At 49.8% G+C, this 17052-nt stretch overlaps 1 protein-coding gene across 4 annotated transcripts in view; it reads right to left on the reverse strand.

The window, feature by feature from the left end:
• Sdk1 (sidekick cell adhesion molecule 1) overlaps positions 1-17052 on the reverse strand; it is a 986485-nt gene that overhangs the window by 71671 nt on the left and 897762 nt on the right. For all 4 annotated transcript variants that reach the window (XM_063271861.1, XM_039089863.2, XM_039089864.2 and 1 more), the window contains 4 exons: positions 15301-15371; positions 3789-3924; positions 2639-2698; positions 1508-1609 (listed from right to left, as the gene is read on the reverse strand). In XM_063271861.1, coding sequence (XP_063127931.1) covers positions 1508-1609; positions 2639-2698; positions 3789-3924; positions 15301-15371 — 369 coding nt within the window. The remainder of the gene's footprint in view (positions 1-1507; positions 1610-2638; positions 2699-3788; positions 3925-15300; positions 15372-17052) is intronic.

Below are 17052 nucleotides of genomic sequence, written 5' to 3' on the forward strand. Positions count from 1 at the left end.
TGAGTCACACACACATGAAGCTGGTATATCGGTTTCTTCCCTTACTGGTGTAACAAATACCCTGACAAAAGCAACTTAGAGGAGGAAGGGTTGATTCTGGCTCACAGTCTGAGGGCACACAGTCCATCATGGCAGCAAAGGAATGCTGGAGCATGATGGTCACATTGTATCCACAGTCAGGAAGCAGAGAGAGAGAGAGAGAGAGAGAGAGAGAGAGAGAGAGAGAGAGAGAGAGAGACAGACAGACAGACAGACAGAGGGGGGGTTGGGGATGCTGGTGCTCAGCTCACTCTCTTTTTTCTTCCCTTTTTTTTTTTTTTTTTTTTTGTTCAGTCTAGGACTGCAGCCTAGGGAATGGTGCTGCCCACATTTAAGGTGGATCTTCCCACCTCAGTTAACCTAATCTAGATAATCCCTCAACAGACTCCTATATCTCCTAGGTGGGTCTAGTTGTTGTCAAGATGACAATCAAGATTAACAGTCACAGGTGTCCAGGTTTGAGGTGAGGAGAGTGGGAAGACCTGACTTTGAAGCAGTTGGATCTGTCTACTGTCTAAATTTGGATAGGTGACCTGTCTTGTCTAAACTTGCCTTTTTTCCTCATCAGAAACTACTGAGGATTATACTAAAAATGTTCCTCTGGCTACACAGTGGGGCTCAGGCAAGTTCTCTTGCAGGCCCACAAGTCCCTTGTGATGGTTAAACAATAAATCCTTCCTCTCTATGATGGTCAACTCTACAGGACCTAGAATTGTTTAGTTGATAGGCCTCTGGAAATGCCTATAAGAGAGTTTTCTATATTAGACTGAGTGGGGAAGACCTCCCTAAATTTGGGTGATTCTGTCCCACAGGCTGGGGTCCTGGATTGAATAGAAAGGAAACAGTGAGGTGAGCATGACATCCATCTCTCTCTGCTTCCTGACTGTGGATACAATGCGACCAGCTGCCTGGCTCCTGCCTTAACTGTGGATACAATGTGACTACTTGCTTTCCCTACTGAGATTGGCTGGGTCCTCAAACTGTGTGCCAAATCAAACCTTCTTTTCTCAAGTTACTCCTGTCACAGCAGTACAGCAGTAAGAAAATACATATACTGGCAAGTTTTTTTTTGTCATAGCAACAAGAAAATTAACAAACACAGCATCAACTTGATGAGATTGATAATTTCTTAGGTCAGTAAAGCTGCCTTTGGGTTTGTGTGCAAGGGCAGACAGCATTAACTCAAGGGGAGAGAGGTGCCTAGGATGCATCCAGAACAGGCTGGGCTACCTGACAGAACACCAGGGAGGAAGGAGGAAGTCCATGATGTAGGCAAGCACTTTCACTTCCTCCGTGATGGAAGATGCTCCACCCCTCCCCATTTAATGGATGGAAACTGGGTACCAAAATAAATTATTCCTCTTGAGTGTTCTTACTGTGAAGTGAGTGTCTATGCTTCTTGAAGCTATCGGATTGATTCTTATAGCCCTCGTCTTGCAGGGAGATGAGGGACAGGCTTGGAGCTTACCAGCCTCACCAACGAAGACCTCCACTGGTACACTGGCTGGGCTCTCACCAATGATGTTATAGGCAGTCATGATGACTTCATAGCGCCGGTACTTCTTCAGATCTACAAGGTCAAACACACAGGGTCAGCCTACAGATGGACCAGCTTCTATTCTTAGATTTCCCCAGGCAATGGGGGACCCCAGGAGAGGAGTAGACTGCTCTCTGGAAGACTAGGAAATGCCTTCGTCATGTCTCTTGACGTGGTTATCAATCAAATGAGACTAGTCCTCACACCTGTGCCCAGGTGAAGGGCAACAAAGTACCCATGCGCCGCTTGACTTTGTCTTGCAGCTTTCCCAGAAAAAGCCAGCAGATGAAGGCCTAGGCACTTACAAACTTATGACCTCTTGTTTCTGCCTGCCAACTGCTGGGATTACAGGCATGCACCGCCACACCTGGTTTATACCATGCTGGGATTGGAACCCCAGGCTCCTCCATGGTAGGCAAGCATTCTTCTACCAACTGAGCTACAGTCCCAGCCCTTGGGGTCAGTATTCAAAAGACAGGGTTTCAGTTCAGAGAGAAAGCAAGTGGACCACTGCCTTTACACTGGTTAAGATGGGGGCTGGCTCAGCAGTTAGGAGTGCTTGCTGTTCCTCCAGAGGATCTGTAACTCCCATTCCAGGAGACCCAATGCCCTCTTCAGGCCTCCTTGGGCACCAGGGACACACATGACACACGGACATACATGTAGGTGAAGCATCCATAAATTGAAAACAAATGGTTAAGATTGTAAATTTTGGCCTATATATGTCACTATAATTATGAGAGAGAGAGAGAGAGAGAGAGAGAGAGAGAGAGAGAGAGAGAGAGAGAGATCAAAGAGAGTCACAGGAGCTATTTTGCCCTGTCTGACTTTCTCTTCCATCCCAGTCAGATGGGGTGCTAGACAGCACTACTGGAACCCCACCAGCCTCTGCCTCTAAGTTTCCCCCATGTGTGGACATGCTGAGCTGTGGCCATCAAGAGGGGGAGCTCGAGCAATTAGAGCCACGAATCCAGGCTGGTTTTGCTTGGACCTCTGAGAGATGGATGGGCAGCGATGAATCACTGCACACAGTCATAGGGGCCCGAGGGGCTTTGCACTTACGTGTTAATTCATAGGTCGTTAATGTGGAGCTGCTGTTCACGGTCTTGAAGCTGCTTTGAGCTACAAGGGGTAAAGAAGGTAGTTAGTGCGAAGGGACATTATCCCTGCAAGCCATGTGCGGGATAGACATGAGGCACGCTGCAAGATAGATGGATGCTGTAGTGTCTCCCACAGTTCCCTGGGCACTGTAGAGACTATGGGCTTCTCACTAGCTGCTGGCAGTTACCATACTTCTTCATAACACATCAAGACACATCAGTCTTGTAGTAGTAGGGAGGTGGCCCTCTGATAGAGGAAAACAATTATAAGAGCACTGGCAACAGTTGGGGGGTGGGCACGAGTAAAGATGCAGATAGGTTTTTTTTTTCCTTTCCTCCAGGCCTTTTTGGGATACAGGTCTATCCACTGCCTGATGCTTGCAACCTGTGGGACTCTAGTCTGTGTTCTGGGACCAGGTGTGTGTGTATACCTGAGAGTCCACCAGGGACACGTTTATGTGTAGCTGGAACATGGGCCTCTGGTGGAAAAGATGGGGTAGAGAGGAAGCCTGTTGCATGCTGGGTGAGCCAACATCAGACATCTTCCTGGCCTGATGGAGGTGACCTTCAGGAAGTGCTGCCCAAGTTTTCCCTGACCCTGTCAGTCCCTCATCACAGAGATCCACATGCCTCTGCCTCCTGTGTGCTGGGATTAGAGGTGCAATGCCACCAGCCCTGGGGGAAACTTGTGAATTTTCTATGACACAATTTAGGGACAATCTCCTTCTGGAGATGGGATGGGAAGGCAGGGTATTAAGCTGCCTCCTTGGTAGTTGACTTTTAACAGAGTCAAGAATGGCTGTGGTGGTGGGGGCAGGCCCAGCAGAGATCAGGAGGTGCCCACAGATGGATTAGATGGGTGTGGCCTTCATGTTAGGCCAGTCTCCACACAGTGTGCTCCTGGAAAGCTGGCACCTCCTTCGACCCAGCTTCCGAGTCTACCTCCTTCACCTGCACCTCACTAGCCTCATCCCCAGCATACGCTGTGCCTGCTCCCTCACTGGGCCTTCCCCTCGCTCCTTCCTAGCACCTCCCAGCATGCCTTCCATGGAGCAGACAGACATGCGAAGCTCTCTTGTGAACATCCCCCAGGACAGAGGAGCACTGCTCACCCGTGAGTTCAGCACGTAAGGCAGAGGGGCTCTTGAGTGTCTTGGGTTCAGGGCTCAGGCCTGTCTCGGACTCCAGCTCACGGTAGTAGATCCTGTAGCCTTGCAGAAGGCCATTCAAGCTCTCATCCCGGGGAGGCTGCAAAGACATTTGCAGAGACATTGTACACTCAGCCATTCGGGGATGTTTCCAGAATCAGTATGCCTAAGTCGGTAACCTCTACCCTGATATTATTAGCCCACCACAAAGAGTCACTATTTCGAGCCCATGGTTCTTTTTCTGAATCATTTTTCCATTTATGTTATTATGATGATTATTTTTTGTGTGTATATGTATAAACAGGAATTTGTGTGTGCGTGCATGCACACATGTGGGCCATGGCATGAATGTGGACGTTGAAGGACAATTTCCAGTTGATATTTTTCCTCCTACCATGTAGGTGCTAGGGTTCAAATATAGATTGTCAGGCTTGGCTACGAGCACCTTTATCTGCTGAGCCATTATGCAGGCCCCAAGCTAACAGTCCTTGATTGTTAAAAACAAAGGAGGAGAGCTGGTGAGATGTATAAGTTGGCAAAGCGCTCACCGTGCAAGCACTAATACTTGAGTTCAATTCCCTGAACCCCAAGGTAAACAGCTGGGCAGGGTGGTGCCTGCTTATAGTTCTGAACTGGGGAGAAGGGAGACTGGAGGATTCCCTGGGGTTTGTTTAGACTACTTGGTGAGCTACAGGCCAGTGAGAGACCTGGTATCCAAAATCATTGTAAACATCTACTAAGGTACACCTGAGGTAGTTCTCTGGCTTCTGTGTATGTGTGTGCGCGCGCGCGCGCACACACACACACACACACACACACACACACACACACACACACACACACACACACACACACACACACACACACACACACTAGAGGGAAAATATGGACCATTCCAGGCTCAGAGACAGCTGTGGAGACCTGCTCAGACCTTGTATGTGCTCCGAGAGCTGCTAATCTAAATTGCCAACTTGACTATGTCTGGAATCAACTTAAATCCAAGCACCTGGGTGTGTCTATGAGGGATTTTCTTTTTCTTTCTTTTTTTTTTTTTTTTTTTTCGGAGCTGGGGACCGAACCAGGGCCTTGCGCTTTTTTTTTTTTTTTTTTTTTTTTTTTTTTTTGGTTCTTTTTTTCGGAGCTGGGGACCGAACCCAGGGCCTTGCGCTTCCTAGGTAAGCGCTCTACCACTGAGCTAAATCCCCAGCCCCTGAGGGATTTTCTTGATTGCATCATATCAGGTGAAAAGACCCATCCAAAATCTTGGACACAGCGTCTAGTGGCGTCCCCACATAAAAGGACATGTAAGAAAGATGCTTTTGCGTTTTGCCTGCTTGCCCTCACTCTTGTTGGCAAGTTCATCTATCCGGCTGCTGAGGCACTCCTTCACTGGCGATAGAATGGGCTTCTTTGGGATTCCAGCATACACTGAAGACCAGCAGTTCTCTAGGAATCTGCTGGGACTCCAGCCAACAGATTAGAGCTGCTGAGACATCCAGCCTTGTGGACTGAACAACACCCAGATACTTGGCCTTTTTTTATCAGGAGACGGGCATTGTGGGACTACACAGACCCCAGCCCGTAAGCCACTCTAATAATATTCATTTTTTGTTCTGTTCTTTTAGAGAACCCTGGCTGATACAAGAAGACACGAGTTCTAATCCTATGTCCAGCTCAACTCCTTGAGGTGAGGCAGGAGAGCAAGGTGTAGGCACAGATGAGGAGGGAGCTTCTCTGCACTGAGTGAGCCTAGAAACAGCAAGGGCACTGGAGAAACATCCTCAAACAGCACCCTTATTCAGGCCTCTTTTTTCCCCCTTCCAGATAGAATTAGCTAACAGGAAGTCACATTGGTTTGGGGAGGTCCTTAATCCAATAGCTGGTGTCTCCATAGGTGGGGGACATCTGGACTTGTGGACACATAGAATGCCCCGCAACATGGAGAGGGAGACTCAAGTGGCATGTTTATAAGCTAAGGGGCACAAATGGCCATCGTCAACCACAAGACACTGGGAGGTGTTAGAGGTGTGCCTTCCCTGGAGGAACAGTGTCCTGTTGCCACCTGGCCTTGGACTTCTAGCCTCCAGAACCAATTGATGACCGTGAAGCGTGTTTGACGGCCATTCGGGGAAACCCTGCTGTCAAGTCTCTATGACACAGACCCAAAGACCAGAGGGTCTACAGTGGCCTTCACAGGCCCCGGGCAAGTAGTACTTGCTCCTTGGTCAAATGCTCTACCCTCTAAACCACAAGTTGAGAGGTCTGGGAAGCCAGGAAGACATGTCAGTGACATGGCCGACAAACATGAATATACACTTATGGGCTGGGAGCACAGCATGTGTGTGGAGCTGAAGATGCTGCTGGAAATGGAATTTATAATCATACTAGGGACCCCAGGAATGCTGTGCAGACTGCCCAGCAGCTCCCAGCCACCTTTCTCTCTGTGCCTCAAATGTGCGTGCAGCACAGATGGCCAACGGGTGAAGATGCGCAGCCGGGGAGGCTTGCAGGATCTCCATGCCTGCTGTCAGAGTGTGAGCAGACTCCCGACACCAGCCAGAGTTGTGTCATATCCCAGAACTTCTGCCATATGCCATGAAACCACAGAGGGGAATGCCCCTGCCTCAGCTTTGGTCCCAGACAGTGGGAAGCTGGATCTCAGTGTAGCTGGGCAGTTCATAAGACTCCTCCTTTCCCCTCTGACCCTTTCTGAGTAGTGCTGGCAGCATCCGGGGGCACCTTGCTGGCTCCATACCTGCCTTCCTTAGTCCCTAGACAACTAGGTCAGAGCAACAAACCCCAGTCCATGGACTGGGGTGTCAGATGAGTTTATTTGGTTCCTGTTTATCTCCTCTTAGGGTAGTCTGGTTTAGGCAACAAAAATATAAGATACCCAGCAAGATTTGATTATGAAGCACCATTGTCAAAATTGATCTCCCTAAACTCAATGCTAGTGCATTGTAACTGAGGCTTATTTACACACATGGACACACATGTATACACGTATGTATGTGTGTACATGCTCATGTGCTGTTCGTATACATGTAGATGCTGTATGTGTGTGTATACACATGGAAGACAGGAGACAACCTTGGCTGTTCTTCAGGAGTCTACCCTGTTGTCTGTCTGTCTTCCTTCCTTTCTTTCTTTCTTTCTTTCTTTCTTTCTTTCTTTCTTTCTTTCTTTCTTTCTTTTTTTCGGAGCTGGGGACCGAGCCCAGGGCCTTGCGCTTGCTAGGCAAGTGCTCTACCACTGAGCTAAATCCCCAACCCCTACCCTGTTGTTTTTGAAGCAGGGTTTCTCACTGGCTGTAGGCTAGCTGCCTCTGAAGGAGGGAAGAGTCCTCCATGATACATCCCATGGTATAGACAGTGATCTGCCTAGGGTGGGCAGCCTGGCTGAAAACTGCCGCCTCCAGGTCCCAGGCCAGAATGTGTCTAGCTCTTGTGATGTTCTCCCTATGGTAGAAATCCAGAATGACCCACAGACTAAGTCAGGGAACTTGTTCACTGAATGGCCATTTGTGTTTCCAGGCCCCAGTCTGTGGCAATGCATGGATAAGAAGCCCTTTGCCAAGCAAGGGGCAGCAGGGATTTCCAAAACCCTGGGGCAGCTTTGTCCTCCTTTCCTAGGTCCCTGACCAAGAAGCAGGGAGATTCGTGTCCCTGTACAGTGACTCTGATGGCTACAGCAGGAGCCTGCTCTTGCAGCTCAGATAGCACCACGTGGCCCTGCGGAAGGTTCTGGCACTGTCTTCACTCACGCTGGGGGAGGTGCAGATGGCAGGACTCTGTCTAGGCAGATGAGATGGCATGTGCTCCCGTTTCTGGGATCTGGGCTGACTGAAATCGGCAAGAAGGGAGGGTGAGTGGGCACATCTAAAGCTTGATGCTGGGTCCTGTAAGTGCCAGCCCAGCAGTCTCCCCTCAAGGGTCACCTTCAAAGCCTGCCTGTCAGAGGGAGGATGGCTAGAGCCCGGCCAATACGGCAGAAGATGCATGGGCTAGGGACGAACGGTGGGGAAGTGGTCAGGACTGGATTCTATTCACCCAAAATATCGACCAAACAGGATGCCCTTGATGGGGTTGTGCAGCTGTCGGCAGCCCATCCCGCACCCCCAGCCTTTGAGTGTGCAATGTGACGAGAGGAAGCATGAAAGGCGGAGATGCTTCTAGTCACGTCAGAGGATGCAAAGGGAGGTCAAGCCCCTTCACTCAGGGGACAATAATGACCAGCACTAGGTGGGGTCACATTTGCTAGGTGGCTTCGGAAGCCCCTAGAGTCAATTTATGCCTTCCTAGCAAGTCTGCTGTCTGGGTTAGTATCCCCCAGGGTGTGTGCTCAAGGCCTCTATCCAGCCTCAGTTCCTGTCCCATTGCTGTGACACAAGACTCTGATCAAAAGCAACTCAAGGAGGAGAAAGAATACTTTTAGTTTAGACCTCCAGGTCATAGCCCATCACTCGGGGAAGTCAGGGCAGGAACTTTAGCAGGGACTTGGAGCAGAAACAGAAATGCTGTCTGTTGCCTTGCTTTCTAGCTTGAGCTCAGCTTTCTTACACAGCCCAAGACCTCCTGCCCTGGAAAAGAAGCTGCCTGAACAGGCTGACTGCTCTTACACCAATTACCAATCAAGGCAGTCCTCACAGATGTGCCCACAGACCGGCCTTGAAAGAGACAACCAATTAAGACTCTTTTCAGTGGCTCCCGGCTGTTAATGCTAACTAGGACAGGAGGCAGGGCCTAGTGAGATGTTGTGCCCTTGAAGGGGACTGAGGGACCCCAGTATCTTCCTCTTTACTTCCTAGCTAGGAGGGGAATGTTATGCATTTCTCAACAGAGGCTCTAACCAACAAGTCCCCGACTTTGGATTGGCACCTGCCAAACTCAGTGGAATGAACAACCTTTTTTCTTTCTACATTAATTCTCTCAGATGTTTTGTTACAGTTCAGGATAGTGACTGACATAGGCACAGACAACCGATTCCCCAGAGGCTGCAGCCAGTCCAGACCTGCCCATGGGCAGTTCCTGTGAGGCAGGGACATCACTCAGTCAAGGCCTGGTGAGTCTACAGAGAATCAGGGACAGCTTGTGTGGAGCACTACATTGGGTTTAGTTTTCTTTTTGTTCTTGTGGTTTGGTATCATGGTGAAAGTCAGATGGACAGCCTTAGAAGCCTAAGTGCCTGCATGGTAGTTCTCCAGAACTCATGGGTCCAAAAGGATGAGCAATTCAGGTTCTAGATTTAAATCCTGGTACTGTGGCCTCCTCATCTGCTTCAACACTGAAGATATGCCTTATAGCCTCTCTGGAAGGAGTTTGGAACCAGATTCGGTCTTTCCAAGCCCTTAGCCTGAAGTTCTTAGTCCAGCACCTGTCCCAGGGTGAAAGACTCTGTCACCTTGTGCTCAGTTCCACATCCCTACAGCACCTGAGACATACCATGGTTGCTGCGGGCGCTCGGCCAATGCTCATAGAGTCGAATTGAGCATGCTAGAGAGTGGGGAGACCCCATCAACATGTCATTGCACCCTAGACGGGCCATCTGTATGGACAGAAACTCAGAGAGACAAGGAAGCCTTTCTAATGCTTTCTTCTGCCCACACCCTATCCAAAGCCCAGTTGCAGACTCAGAGTCTAGGACGGCTTTTCCAAAGTCCCTGTTCAAATGCAGGGAGTCATCACCCACTACACAGGAGACTGATGACCTGGGAAAGACCCAGAAGGGGTTAGCAGAACTGAGAGGAAGGGGTACTCGTGTTGAAATGAGTAGCCTCTGTGTTAGTTAATCTCAACTGCCAACTGGAAGGGGTCTGGAACTACCAGGGAGATGGACTTCTGGGTGTGTCTGTGGGGGGTATCTTGATCAGGTTAATTGAGGTGAGAAGACCTGCCCACTGTGGGTGGCAACATCCCCTGGGTGTGAGCCTGGATTGCATTAGTGGAGAAAGAGGGCTAAGCAGAGGCATTCATTATCTTCTGCCTCCTGACTGTATTAGAAATGGTACAGGCTATTTCAGGCTCCTGCTACCCAGGCTTCCCCACCACGAAGGACTCACCATGAAGTGATCCCTTAAGTTGCTTTCACCAGATATCTCCTAGCAGTTAGAAAAGTAACTAAGAAAACTGCCTGACAGGGCTGGGCTGGGTCCCATTGCTGCTGGCTTCTACTCAGTGCTTACTCTTTGTTTAGGTGGGGGTTGGGCTACAGAGCTAGGCTCTCCTCATGGTATGACAGGGACCTAGGATTCAGGATCTTAGGAGAGCATGAGGATATAAATCTGAATCCAGAAGGACTTCTGAGGTCCCCGAGTCTAGGCTTACATTCCTGTGACCGCCATATCTTAGAAAGCCGTGCAGGCTAAGTGTTTAGAGGCTCACAGGAACCCAGATTGCCTTCATTTCAAACACAGCATTAAAGTGTTCATCAGACTCTGTCTGTCCCTGTGATGAACACCTGTGAGAACGACTTGGAAGGAGGAAGGGGTTGTTTTGGCCCATGGGTCACTTGGCCTGTGGTGAAGGCAGCAGAATGTGGCAGGGGGGAGCACATGGTCACCTCACAGTGGACAGGGAGCTGAGGGAGATCAATAGGAAGAGGCAGGGCAGCCTTCAAATGGCCGCCCCGGGTTGGGGCATGCTCCATAGCATCATGACTGCTGTAGAATCACGAGGACCCGAGTTCGGATCTCTGGCACTGATGTAAAATCCAGGAGTGACCGTATGCACCTGTAACCCCAGTGCTCGGGCAGGGAGGACAGTCAGGAGAATCACTGGGGTTGGCCGCTAGCTGCTACAGCTGCAAGCTCCAAGTTCAGCCAGGGACTCTAAATAAATGAGTGCCATTAAGAGCAGTAGAAGAAAACACCTAATGCCCACCTCTGGCCTCTCAATGTGCACAGGCATGCACAGGAATACACAAGCAGACACTTTTGAGTGTGCACATGCATGTGTATGTATGTATGTGTATGCATGCACACATGCATGCACACATCACATGCACACACACACATGCATATGCACACACATGCACACACATACATGTACATGCATGCACACACATACACGCGCACACACACACACACGCGCACACACACAATGCACACATGCACGCACACACATGTGCACACACATGCATATGCACACACATGCACACACATACATGTGCGTGCACGCACACACACATACACACATGCACGTGCGCACGCACACATATGCATACATACATGTACATGCACATGCACACACACACATGCACACATATGCACGGCATGCTCCTAGTTAACCACTTCTTATACCCAGACCCCTTCTTTCAAGGGCTCTACCACATTCCAACAGTGTCTTTGAGTTCCGGACCCATCAACAGATTAGTCAGATCACTCATCCAACCATCTCCCAGAAGCCCCAAAGCTGGCAACTTGTGTTCTGAAGCAGACATTCAACACATTAGACTTTGGGGTAACATAACATATTTACATCATGACAGCCAGAAACTTTCCAGTTGAGTCTTTGTCCAGGCTGGGCCTTCTCTCTACCTTGTCCCCCCTGGAGAAGGTCTAGCCACCTTGTCAAGTGTGTTTTATCCCTCAGGCACAGCTAGAAGCCTCTCTCCCTTGCTTCCTCATGTTTCTGTGCATGGGAATGCAGGAGGAGAGAAAAGGAACTCAAACCTGGGATCTCAGCGGCACATGCCTCAAACCCCATAGCCTTTGTCTTGGCCACCATTGTGATCACAAAAGACCTTTGTCAATAAGCATCTGGCCATGTCTGTGAGGAAGTTTCTAGAGTGTGCTGAGGTGGGTTGAACTGTCCCAAGGCTGTTGTCCTCACTATAAAGAAGAGCACCAGCATTCGTTTCTGTTTCCCCACAGTGTGTGCAGTGCAAGCAGGTGTCCACGTTCCTGCTGTCATGCCATCCCCACCATGATTCACTGCGCCCTAGAGCTGTGAGTCGGAACAAGCCTTCCCTCAATTATCTTAGCTTCTTCTAAGGTGCTTTGTCACAGCGAGGAATAACCAAGCAACCCCCTTGAGGTATCAGGGTGGCTTCAGGGTAGTTATGTGGGATTGGTGCACAGAATGGCTCATGGGAACGGTTAATGCTGTCATCGGTTTGAAAGCCTCCTGTCCTGGGACAAGCAGTGCTCACTGCAAATCTGACACCACCCCCACTTGGGACACACATTCACATCCTTGGACGTGAGCAGAGTTAGACGCTACTAAAGGCAAAGTTTGATCGGTTCCCTACGAAACCTGAAGCCCAACAGCTCGCAGCAGGGAAGGCATTGACGCAGGCCCCGCAGCCTTCAAATTACAGCCCATGTTTGTATTTTTTTTTTTTAAAATCAAATTGCTAAAAAAACAAAAAGTTACAGGTGAGATGCTTCATGGGAAACGAGAATCTATATTTAAACCCAGCTTCTCTTTCTTCGTTCCAGTCTCCAATTTCCTAAATTACTCATAATTTTAATTGTGTTTGAATTGCCTGCTGGTTGACAGGCATTTACTTCTACTGTACATCGGACTGACCACCTCTTGTTCTGGGCTTTTTGAAATCTGTTTGTTCTATTGGACACTGGAGGGCACAGCTGATGAGCACATATGCCAAGTTCCTTTGGTACAGCTCTGTGCCACTTCACGGAGCTGTCCAGCGGTCACGGCGGAGGCTTGACACCTGTGCTGCTGTGGCCTGGGACTGGCAGCAGCTTATAGCCACAGCAACTTCATTCAGAGGGGAAGATGCACCCTGCCCGGAGCTCTCTCTGCCTCTCTGGAAAAGATGCACATCTCACTGTTGTCAGGCCAGCTGCCACGGCTACAAATAAAAAGCTAATTTTCTAGTAGAATCTGGCACAGTAGGAGTGGAAGCAGTCAGAAAGGCACAGAGAATTATGGGCATGAGAAGAAAACGAGCTTTTCACCCCAGAGTCTGGTTGAAGCCTTTCACTGGCAGAGAATCAATTCAGACCCAAGGAACAGTTGCCTAAGGCAAATCTCCTAATTTGCCTAAGACATCTCCCCTCAGATGTAACCTGCAGTATTCCAGGAATCTCGCTAGAAACTCCACTGACAGTAAATACACAAATAAAAACAAAATGCCCCTAAACAAAACAAAATAACAAGAAAAAACCTCCACCAAGTCCTAACTCCCTCGCACAGTCTTAGTGGCTCTGTTTCACTCTATTTGATTACAGCCCGACCTAAGGCATCTCTGGAGTCCTCTTAGATCTCAGTTATCAAAGAAGGGGAACTAAGGTTGGGGAAGAGATGGCCTCTTAGAAATTCTCTAAGCAACAGAATTCCAGAATCTCCCAAAATATAGTCACTGTGAAGACTGAACCAGGACTCCTCTCTGGGAAGCTGTGCTCGCTCTGAGGTGTGTCTTGCCTTTCTTTCTCCTTTTAATAGATTCCAATTCTGCGTCTCACTGGCTGGTCCTGAAATTCTTTTCTAGACGTTTGCCAAGGTGCTGGTTTCATTTGAGTCAAGATCCCTAAAAGAGTAAAGGGACCTCCTTGGGCTGCTGTTTCTTTTTTTTTTTTTTTTTTTTGGTTCTTTTTTTTCGGAGCTGGGGACCGAACCCAGGGCCTTGCGCTTCCTAGGTAAGCGCTCTACCACTGAGCTAAATCCCCAGCCCCTCCTTGGGCTGCTGTGCAGGTGCCAGTGGGGGAGCTATATGTTCCCATCCCAGCAGCAATTGACCAAAACAAAAACAAAAAAAAAACAAAAAACAAAAACAAAACAAAACAAAACAAAAAAACAAAAACAAAAAAACAAAACAAAACAAAACCAAAACCAAAACAACAACAAACAGAAGAGGCCTTTCTCCCCTTCTCCTGGTATGCATGCTTGTGGAGGGTGAGAGGCACAGCAGCACCCAGGACTTTGAACTTCTGTTTGGACTGTTTCTGGCCTCCCATCACAGCCCCTGATGCCCAGTCAGGGTGGCAGCAGGCCTGTAGGGATGTGGAAGGTCAGAGACGAGCATCCAGGGCACCTGCTGTCCAGAGAGGCTTCAGTAGGGTCACAGTGACCCCTAGCAGGCTGAGGTCAAGGCCATCTGCTATTTGGCTCCTAGATATATTGGGGCAGATGGGAGGAGCCCTGACTGATTCTCTTTTCTCCTGTCCTGTCCCCCATGTTCTGGTGAACCCACGGAAGGCTGGGGGCACAGGAGTGAGCTGGCAGTGTCACCAGGAAACATTTGGAAATATATTTTTGTTGCTTTGGAAGGCACCTGTCACTGAGTAGTGATCGTCAGTGAGGAGAGCTGTAATAGTCCCAGCAGGGACCTTTGCTGCTAGAGTCCTGCTCTCTGCTCCTGAAGGCGACAGCATTGGATTCCATTAGGTTGAGCCTGCTTTTGCGCCTCAGTGGAGGTGTCATAACCTCTGAGAGTTACTACTGGCTGCCAACCCGACAGGATCTGGGATCACAGAGGAGACAGCTCTGGGCATGTCTGTGAAGAAGTTTCGAGCTTAGGTTATCCGAGGCAGGAATTTGGTCCCTAATGGTGAGTAGTATCCGTGTGCTGGGGTCCTGGATTGATCACGGAGACAGTGAGCTGAGCAGGACATCCATCTGCCTCTGCTTCTTGACTGTGGTTACAATGTGACCAGCTGCCTCCCGCTATTGCTGCTACTCCTTTCCCATCCACCCCTTCTTCCCCTTGCTTAACTTGGTACCAGGCCTTTACTGGTATCCTAGCCTGGGTCTGAAGCCCTCAGAGATGATCCTCTGCCACCCAGCAGGTTCCCTCTTCACTGAGTCATATAAATAATTTTTAGAACAAGTTTCTAGGATGACCTATAATTCACTGAAATGGAGACACTCCCATAAGACTTCCCTTTTCTGTGTTTTTTCCCACCTCAGGTTATTGTAACGGTACTGAAAGTCTGACCTGCTCAGCACAGCATCACTGAAGTGTCTTCAGCTCTGCATTCAGGCTGGGACCTGCCATTTCCCCTGACATCACTATCATCCTTAAGGAAGACTCTCACATCCACTTGGTCCACCCTCTTTATCCCCAGCACACAGTGGCCAACCTTGGGCTAATCAAGCCTTCCTGTGGCTCTCTGAGCATGGCCCACAGTATCGGTTCTCCCTCAGACCCTTAGGGCCTTTTGCACTTTAGCAGGACAGCCTCAGGTTCTGGCATCTGGAGTCTCCCTCACTGGCCAGAAGCTCTGCCTCTCCCCTCCTCCCATCCCTGTGCTCTGCAAGCCCACTGGTCAGAGGGCAGCCTGTAGCCCTAGAGATCTGAATACTTATTTCTTCAGTGCTGGACCTTGGGGAGCTCCAACCCTGGGCCGGCCAGCCCTCTCTTGCAGTCATTCCTCAGTTGGGGGTTCTGTCTAACTCAGACAGGCAGTTACATAGTGGAATATGTGTGGCTTGTGTGTGAACTCTACGGTTGTCTTGGTTGAACTGGAGGCCAAAGCATGCTTCAGAAATAACTGAGTGCCCCTGGCTCTTACCTGCCACTGGATCAGAACTGAGGACGTGGTGTGCGGTGTGGCTGAGACAGATCCTGGTGGCTCTCCTGGAACTACAGGGCAGCAGACAGAAGAAAGCAGGGTTAGAATGGCTATGGAGGGCTTCAGATGCCCTTCGGTGTGGGAGTGGTCTTCCTCTCTTTGGCTGTCATTTGTCAGTCTAATGTAGCTCCCACATGGCTCTACTCCCTTCACTGTGCTGGGGGCATTTAGGTGAGGTGGGATCCCCCATGGGCCCCTCAGGGCACCCACAGTATTCTGGGAGCTCCTGCCCAAGACCCCTCTTGTGCTTCCTTTCTGCCCTCTCTAGATCACGTAGTCCTGGCTTATCTACCAAGCTGACCTTCTATGTCTCCTCTGCTGTGCCCAAGTGCCTGCCCACAAGAGCCAGTTCAATAAGTGCTTATGGAGCTAGGCAGGGTTGGGCACGTTCCTTCACCCCACATGTGTACCAGGCTCTGTCTACTTCACATCTCAGATTTGTCCCTGGCTGATTCTCCTCTGAGTCCTCCAGACCACCCCAGTGTCACCCTCTAGGCCAGTGGTTCTCAACCTATGGGTAGTGGCTTCTTTGGGGGTTGAATGATTCTTTACAGGGGCTGCCTAAGACCATCAGAAAACACAGATATTCACATTAGGATTCACACCAGTAGCAAAATTACAGTTATGAAATAGCAATGAAAATAATGTTATGGTTGGGGGTCACCACGACATGAGGAACTCTACCAAAGGGTTGTAGTATTAGGAAGGTTGAGAACCACTGCTCTAGACCTCTTACTGGTCTGTGGCCAATGTGGACCTTAATCTATCCCAAGAACCCTGTGCAGTTGATAAATATCAGGCTAATAAGAAATGTGGATCAGGCAGTGGTAGTGCACACCTTTAATCTCAGCACTCAGGAAGCAGAGGCAGGTGGATCTCTGTGAGTTCAAGGTTAGCTTAGTCTATAAAATGAATTTCAGGATAGCAGGACTATTACACAGTCCTTGAAAAACCTGTCTCAAAAAAACCAACCGATCAGCCAACAAACAAAATGGGGATCAGGGACCACCATCCTGAGATCCTAGGGACTTGGGAGGCACAGGCAGAGGGACAGTAAACTCAAGACCAGTGTGTGTCATAACTGAAGCCCTATGTCAAACAAAACAAAGATAAAAACAAAACCAACAATGGCTAGGGGCATGGCTCAGTTACAGAATAAGTGCCTAGAATCTCACAGTGAGGGACTGGGGGTATGGCTCAGTGGTAGAGCCCCTGCCTAGAATCCCCCAGTGAGGGGCTGGGGTGTGGCTCAGTGGTAGAGCCCCTGCCCAGAATCCCTCAGTGAGGGGCTGGGGTGTGGCTCAGTGGTAGAGCCCCTGCCTAGAATCCCCCAGTGAGGGACTGGGGGTATGGCTCAGTGGTAGAGCCCCTGCCTAGAATCCCTCAGTGAGGGGCTGGGGTGTGGCTCAGTGGTAGAGCACCTGCCTAGAATCCCCCAGTGAGGGGCTGGGGTGTGGCTCAGTGGGAGAGCCCCTGCCTAGAATCCCCCAGGGAGGGGCTGGGGTATGGCTCAGTGGTAGAGCACCTGCCTAGAATCCCCCAGTGAAGGGTTGGGGGCGTGGCTCAGTGGTAGAGCCCCTGCCTAGAATCCCTCAGTGAGGGGCTGGGGTGTGGCTCAGTGGTAGAGCACCTGCCTAGAATCCCCCAGTGAGGGGCTGGGGTGTGGCTCAGTGGGAGAGCCCCTGCCCAGAA

The sequence above is a fragment of the Rattus norvegicus genome, chromosome 12 (genome assembly GCF_036323735.1).
Source record: "Rattus norvegicus strain BN/NHsdMcwi chromosome 12, GRCr8, whole genome shotgun sequence".
NCBI lineage: Eukaryota > Metazoa > Chordata > Mammalia > Rodentia > Muridae > Rattus > Rattus norvegicus.